The 8734-nt window shown below is 40.3% G+C and overlaps 1 protein-coding gene across 1 annotated transcript; it reads left to right on the plus strand.

Moving 5' to 3' along the window:
- The first annotated feature begins 1120 nt into the window (after positions 1 to 1120).
- On the plus strand, positions 1121 to 2429 carry LOC124273304 (beta-1,3-galactosyltransferase 1-like). The gene has a single exon (XM_046708544.1). It carries the CDS (start codon positions 1188 to 1190, stop codon positions 2427 to 2429), a length of 1242 nt encoding a protein of 413 aa, XP_046564500.1. The 5' UTR covers positions 1121 to 1187.
- Positions 2430 to 8734: the final 6305 nt, after the last annotated feature.

The following is an 8734-nucleotide window of genomic DNA, read 5'->3' on the forward strand; positions in this document are numbered from 1 at the left end:
CGGCTGCATCCCATTGCTCTTGCGACGTCAATAACTGATCTTCCCGCTTGCAACATGCCAACGGCACGTTCACGTTGCACATTTGACAATCGTGGCATTTCAAGTACCGTTAGAACTGTGGTTTAAAAGTGTTTTTTCAATTCTTGAGGCCAATGTAAACACGTGCATATGAAGAAAACTTCGATGCGAAGATCACGTGATCGACTGCACGTGCAAAACCTGATTTGGCACTAACGTCATTTGCACGACGAATGGATGGGTTTGAGTGGGTTTTGCTAACGTTTTTCTAGAGTCGAAAGATAGGGATCCCATTTCGGATACATAGATGTATCATCAGAGAAAAATTATTCATTATTTCTCAAATTACATTTTGTGAAGTTTCTTTTTTGACTCAGTATAGTTAGGGATATACGTTTATTTTGAAGTTATGAATAACGATGTATTTATTAATTGACACACTGATAAAATATCAATCATAAAAATACCAATATCCAAGCCAACACCAACTGATTTAGCTCGGCTTGATTGGTTTATTGAGCCCTTTGACTACACATGTGGAACTGAACTCAAAGACATGAAAGCTGTTGATGGTAGTACTCCCAGAATTGACAGTATTGTCAGCAAAGTGTTCGACAGGGCTAACTTGGTTTGTATGGCACCAATTGAGGTACCATATTTCAGTAGGCTAGCAGATCATGTCCAGATGTGTGTTTCTACTGTGCCAGGGCTCATGTTCTGGTAGGTGAGGATGCTGCAAAAGAGAGTTACCCTATGTGTGTTCCTTGCTCCAATGTCCACACATGGAAACAAGAGGAGACGGAACCTTTGGGCCAACAAAAAGGCCAAAGAAGAGTTGACGATATGCTTGACTGAATCTACAACTCATTAAACACGTGCTTAACTCCCCAAGCTGTATTTCTGAGAGAAAAAAATGAAAATGTGTTCCTCCCTCGTCCCTTTTTTCGATCAAAAAAGTAAAAAGAAAGTCCTACCGCCCTCATCACTTTTGAAAAAAATGTGCCCCAGGAACATTTAACTTTTTTTATGCAGCCTTATGTAAACTCATTACAAATATGCACAAGCTCAACATATAAAACCATCCCATATTTGTTCCAGGTTGTGAAGTGGGCAACCGACAGCTGCTGTCTAGTTTTCGTGACATCCGTTGAGTACATAACAGATCGGTGATGACTTGCACATGTCAGCAGAGAAACTTCAACACCATTGCGTTGTTATTGTGCATATGCCTGTACATCTGTATCAGTGCATGGACTATAATGTATCTGTCTACATGGAAACGAGACACACTCTGTAGAGTCACCGTTAATCATGGGGTGGTCAATGGTCCAGAGAACGTCGGCACTCATCTGTCGGGAGACCTTTCGTCACATGAAGTTGAGGAGGGTGACATTTCAAACCCAAGAACCACGACGAGAAGTCTGCTGGACAAGTGGCGTATCATCATGTCTTCCTCTACAGCAGCAGCAACATCACCACAAACAAAAACAAAGATGGCAACATTTCCTCCTACCTTAGTACGAGGCAAAGACATCACTCCGCTTATATCGAAATTCTTTCAGTTAAAGGCTGGTGAGACGAAAGACGATTTTGTCAATCGTCACTGGTACAAATTCTCCCTTGACTCCAAGCGATGTAGATCTGGTTCCACTTTCTTGGCTATTATCGTTCATTCAGCTCCCGGCAATATTCAAAAGAGGAATCTGATACGAGAAACCTTTGGATCGATTGGATCTTACAGAAACAGAAACATAACTGTTGTGTTCATGTTAGCAGCAGTCAAGCAGCAACGAGCACAGGATGCTTTACAATACGAGTCCCGGAGATATGATGATATTGTGCAAGGAAATTTCCCAGACTCCTACAAGAATCTTGTGAGGAAACACATTATGGCAATGCACTGGTTCAAGTATAGCTGTAAAGCTAAATACATTCTGAAGTTGGATGACGACACGTTTGTCAATCCATACAGAATTATTGACCATATTCTGAGAACTGAACCTCAAGGGCTCACCATTGAATGCAAATTGTTACAAGGTCAAGATCCTATCAGAAACAAAAGGTCAAAATGGCACACTCCAGTATCTGAGTATCCCTTTTCTGTTCTGCCACCATTATGTATAGGTTTCGCCTATCTGACAACTCCAGAAAGTTGGGCTGCCATGTACAAAGTTTCTGAAACCAACAGGCTAATGAGCATGGATGACGTGTATGTCAGTGTTGTGTTGGCCATGAAAGCTGGAGTACAAAGAAGAGACTTCAGCAACATTCTGGTACAGTGTCCGAGGAATAAGGCATTTGATTATACAGAAATAAACCAGAAAGCGATAGTCATCGACCGCGGAGCACATTGTGGATCCATTCCCTTCAGACACTGGAGACAAATACAGTATGAAAATGAACACTGGTGATTTGCTAACTAGTGTATCAAGCTGTTTCAGTGAGTTGCAGTACTCAACCTATGGTGTATGTTATGAGCTTTAGTCGGTTCTTTACACTCAGTAAATCTCCGCCTAATTCACATCGTAGCTAAACCAGAGGGGTCGACATTTTTCGACAAAATATTTGATCAAATATACTCATCATACAAAGACAGGCATTGTTATTGTTCATTAATAACCTGTTACAATGCATTTGATAGAACGTCCAAATTGCTATATTATTCATTGGTTCTGGTGGTTTAGCTAACATATGATGGCAGCTCGCATAACCCCACCTCGGTGCCATCGAGTTTACTGTCAGCAAATCAGATGTTTTCTTTTTGTTTGTCTCGGCCTCTCGCTGAAATTTGCAGTCAAATGCGTATGAGTGAGTGAGTGAGTTTAGTATTTCGCCGCACTCAACAATATTCCAGCTATATGGCGGCGGTCTGTACATAATCGAGTCTGGACCAGACAATCCAGTGATCAAAATCATGAGCATCGATCTGCGCAATTGGGAACCGATGACATGTGTCAACCAAATCAGCGAGCCTGACCATCCGATCCCGTGAGTCGCCTCTTACGACAAGCATGGGTTACTGAAGATCAATTCTAACCCGGGCCTTCATGGGGCCAAATGCATATGGCAAACTGTGGTTATATCGTACTATCGAACTTAGTGGTCCCTTTGAGGTCCTTCTAACTGTCATGTACTGTTACGTAGTTATTTGTCAATGTAAAACAAGAAAGTGAACATAAAATGATTGTTGTCCAAACACTAATAACACAATAATTCATCAGTTCTAACACAAATAACTACTTTTTATAAGCAGTATTAGCCATAATGTAATGTCTTATCAGGTACAGATTCTATACCTGTGCTCGCTTGCACAAAGCGATCTTAGCGCTACAATGATTGTAAATCCCATTCTCCAACATAGGCTTAAAATGGTCGTAGCCCTAAGATCGCTTTGTGCAAGTGGGCCCTGATCTCTATCACGATGACATGTTAATGACAATGTTAGTGTTACTGTGACATGTTTAACTGTTAAACACAATGCTAAACATGTGTAGACCCAAAACATGTCAACATTATATGATTAGGAGGGTGTGTAGGTTTGTGTTCAGGATCTGAAACCATATTTAGCTCTGTCCTTACGAAGAATGTACCGTTGGGAGTTTTCAGTTCTGTGTTAATAGAAAAGTGGATACTGAGATCATCATACTCTGGGGTAATATTTCGGGTGTGCCCTTTCACATATCCTAACTGTTTGAAGCTGAAAGATTGGTTTTAAAATAGTCTAAACCATCACAACCTGTAGATGGTGTTGTTGCTGTTCTATTCACTCACTCACAGTACGAATTTGCAGTGATGATGATCAAGCGTATTCATGAACAAATTCATTCTTGTTTGAAGTAGTTCTGATGTTGATTTAAGTCATTTTGTGTATCTTATTACAGCTGAAATAAAATGTTATTTGAAATGCCTATCCATGAACAAAATCCCATTTTGCGATTCTTTTAATACAAATTTGGGAATATAAATTGAACAGCTGGTAAACAATTTGAACAAATCATCATCACCATCGTCATGAAATGCCTATTCCTGAAGAAAATTGTCGTTCTTGTTTGAAGTACTTCTGATGATCACGCACGAACGTACGCCCCATTGTTTCAGGCTACTGTTGGCGTGGAAATACCTATCCCTTAATCAGTAGTTGACATTTTCCAACAAAAATAACAATACATTTTCAAACGCACGCAGATTCTGCTGGCATTTTGTATTGATGTCAACATGGAAGCTGTTTAATACGATTCGACATGTTCATATTATGACAATCATTGGAAGATAAAGTAGACAATCATAAACGTATTTGGGACCAGCGACTATCATAAACTCTTCGTCCTATTTCGTAACCCTCTACACATGTCATTTCCTGTTTTATATACGAGGATCTTAAGTCTTCTACCGGTGCACATAAACTACATTTACCTGTGCAGACAATCTACCTGTGAACACAAAGTACCACTTGTGAAGATCCGGGTTTGGGTTGTCTTAAGCAAGAGGCGATTGATGGGAACCTGTTAATGTATGAGATCGAATGATAACTTGATAGTTTGCATATCACAGTCACACAGCTAGACAATATGGGGTGCGACGTTAAACAAAATGCATACAAACTCTTCCGAAGTTTTGGGGTTTCAGACTGGTGAAATATGCATACATGTCATATGACACTACTACAACAGCAACAGGTGGATGCCTATTGTGACACCTGTTATCAGTGTATAATTTGAGTTACGTATATGTTCATTCACAGCGAACAGACTAACCACTCCGTTTTGCACAAGTCAACGTTGCTGTTCGCCGGAACAGCTCCACCCACCACAGACCGCGTTTTGGGGATTTGAGTGACTGAGTGAGTATGGTTTTACGCCGCTTTTAGCAATATTCCAGCAATATCACGGCGGTGGACACCAAAAATGGGCTTCACACATTGTACTCATGTGTGGAATCGAAGCCGGGTCTTCGGCGTCACGAGCGAACGCTTTAACCACTAGGCTACCCCACCGCCCCTATTGGGGAATTGATCGTTAGGTGGAGTGGAACCCATTTCTGTCCCAAGCAGTGATGTTGATGAAATGTTGCTAAAAGTTGCGTAACACCATACTCATTCAAACTCACTCAATAACTTGACCCAACCCACTCACTCACTCACTCAGTCACTCGGGGCTTAACACCTGATCCAGTTGATCGCAACTATCGATGAGCTAAGTCTGTCCAACGATCCTTGTGTGAAATAATCATTTCTATCTGCACAGGTGGTTTGAAAAACCACCAACGTTCCGCTTCGCCAGGGTATGGTGATACCAAATTAGCATGTTACAGACCAACCGATACCTGTTTTATTCAGCTCAGATAGATGCTTGATTTGGGCTATGTTACATATAAGGTGCAGTTAAGTAAACTGATGTACAAAAGAAAGTACACGCTTGGTGTTTGGGGATTATTTTCCAACAAACAACTTGGATATTTCTTAGCAAATCCTGATTTTGTTGATTCGCAACTGCACGTTACGCATCAACAGTGTAATAACATGGAGGGTTAGAAGTATAACATTATAATACATCGCAATGGCAAGCTTATTATCAGCGGAGCCAGAAAGACCAATTGGAATGTCAGAGACGGGGGCTTCAAACAGGCATATTGACAGAACGTTCAGCTAGACAAAGAAAGACATTTTCAGACTAATGAGCCGCGTAATCCAGACTCTCCAAATATCTGATAGCCCCAGAACTGATACTCCCAGAAAGACCGAGAATGACCACCCCACAAAATGACCATCACCTGCGCATTCTTCATCTGCTCAACCGGATGCTCACAGTGACGCCATCAGCACCAATAGCGTTGGGTCACCTCATCAGCAGGAACACAGTCATGAGTGAGAGACTGTGCTGTCAGCAACAGGTACCAGCGGCCATTTGGTACATGTCATGAACCCGTCAACAGTGACTGAATTGTTGGACGAGAAACGTGAGGCGCTGGCAACCTCACAACTGGGTACGCCCTTCCCTGTCCGAACACAGGTACCTGTCATGAAACACTGTGTTGGACGAGAAACGTGAGGCGCTGGCAACCTCACACCCTTATATTCTTCGCTGACCCTGTCCCAATACCCTTCCCTAACCTAACACCCTATCGCTGTCCCTATCCATATACTGTTTCCTATTCCAAGACCCTTTTACTAATCCTGTCGTGACATCGCTGTCCTAATACTTTTGCCTGACCCCACACCTTTCCCTGTCCTAACACTTACCCTATCCTAACGCTTTTCCCTGTCCCCAGTCTGTTCCCTATGGTAACACCCTTCCCTAACACCAATCCCTCAGATTCTTCCCTGTCCCAAAACTCCTGTCTGTCACCCTCCCTATCCCCACTCTCCCTATTCCTTCTCTTCACACGATTACCTACCCATCCTAACACTCTTCCCTGTCCCTACACTATTACCTATCTTAAGCCCCTTCTCCGTCCTCAGACCATCCCTCATCCCTGCACATAGTGAATTAGTAACTGACCAAAGGAAAACTTCCGAATCTCTTCATCTTTCAACATTATTATTGTAACATTAGAGCATTGAATTGACTCAATATATCAATTCATTCAATAGGCTGTTCAGCAGAAAAAATGTTAACTGCTGTACAAACGAACAACAACCACCCCCTATTTTGTTAGCAGTTACAATGGATTGGTTCTAGTTTTCTCAGTGAATAAAGTGACTTCACCATAACGTCTTATTTTTTTTATCGTTAAATAATAGTTCAATATCATGACAATAAAGAAATCAAAACATCCTGCGCAAAATTTCTAAAAGTTTGGAAACAAAAGTGACTTTCAACTAATCAGACATAACAGAAAACATGGCACCAATCGAATTCAAATGTTAACTATTTTCTTTATATTTCTGTTGGTCCGGAAGCCAGAGCCCCAAAATGATGAAAATGTAGTGCAGTTCTGGCGACCGAATGAGATTTGAATTTTCACAATCAGGAATAATTCAACTTTTTGATTCAAAGCCGATTGTCATCAGCTACCGTGCATGACTACCGTGCAGGGGCCCTATATAAAATTATATACATGTATATGCTCATCGCAAAAAATATTTTGTTAAGGTCAAAGTTCAATTTTAATAGAAAGTGCATTTGATGAGAAACATATGAATTAAACTTTACACATTAAACATAATTTTATTAAAATTATGTTTTTTTCTAATTCAGCTATATCATTTTAGGATCATATATACGTTTGGTTTGCACTGTATGCTTGAAAAGCCATTACAAGGAAACAAAAGTTCTGTACTTTGCATTTAGACTAGCAAAATATTAGATAATGACCATGCTTTAGAGTGAGTGAGTTTAGTTTTGCGCCGCATTCAGCAATATTCCTGTTATATATGGCGTCGATTTGTAAATAATCGAGTCTGGACCAGACAATCCAGTTATCAACAGCACGAGCATCGATCTGCGCAATTGGGAACCGATGACATGTGTCAACCAAGCCAGCGAGCCTGACCACCCGATCCCGTTAGACGCCTCTTACGACAAGCATGGGTTACTGAAGGTTCATGCTTTAGAAAGTATTAAGAGTACCAAATATGTCGAAGAAACTGTTGGACTATCATACATTGCAAATTTCAGCTGATGTCAGAAGGAGATATGTTGTGATAAGTGTCAATATTGTTTATATTTGTGTCATTTCACGCTCCAGCTGCACTGCACTGCAGTGATATGCTGTAAAACCCTAAAAGCTGATTGATAATAACATGACATCCTAATGGAACGTCTGTAGGTGGCATTATGTTATTATGGTGTGCACATTTGTTTGTGTTTTCAATGTGAAATATTATGACTTTGGTTTTCTTGATTTATTTTACACCAGCAATCATTAATACATTGTAAAATATATTACACACTGATCAGAAAGGCGTAGTTGTATTCTACCAACAAAAATATGTACTCTCCTCATATACCTCTGAAATGCTTAATCATACAGCATTTCCAATACAATTTATGGTAGATATGTGGAGGAAATTTCCAAATTTGAGGCCTGAGTGAGAAAAATGATGCCCGATGCAAGTCCCTATATTGACTTATGCCATACATCCCCGAATTATTTCAGGTGAACAAAAACTAGACTTACCATATGTTTATGACGGGTGAAACCGGTGGGGCAGGATACGCTTATCTCTTCGCGAACACCTGGTATCATCACTATTTCATGGTAATTCATAAACACATGCTCTGTCATCGTATCACATGGTGACTATCGGTGGATTGTCTGGTCCAAACCCGATTTATATACAAACAACATCACATATCTGCTCATGATAGCGCCACAATTGTACCATCCACTCTGCTTATGAATGTAATAGGTGATGCAAATTTCGATTCTTTTGTAAGTTTACTAGGGTTCGAAATATGAATATTTCCTTAGGTGAGGAAACATATGTAAATTGTTAAATTTTCAAATGTTTTGAAGGCTTAAAAACTGTTGCATTATCTCGGAGATCAAAGGTATGTGTTTAAATACTTTTTATATGCTCATGTTTCCAGTACTAAAACAAAATGGTCACAGAAAAACTGTTCACGTTGTGTTAATGTGAGAAAATAATGAAGTTATTGTGCATAGATGGATTTCATCTTGAAAGTCCCCGCCCATACAACTGCAACAAGAAACAAACACACAAAACCCAAACAAATACCATAAAAAGGCTACACAGCGTGATATTTGAATATTA

The sequence above is a fragment of the Haliotis rubra genome, unplaced genomic scaffold (assembly GCF_003918875.1).
Source record: "Haliotis rubra isolate DU_JTF1 unplaced genomic scaffold, ASM391887v1 Scf1793, whole genome shotgun sequence".
Lineage (NCBI taxonomy): Eukaryota > Metazoa > Mollusca > Gastropoda > Lepetellida > Haliotidae > Haliotis > Haliotis rubra.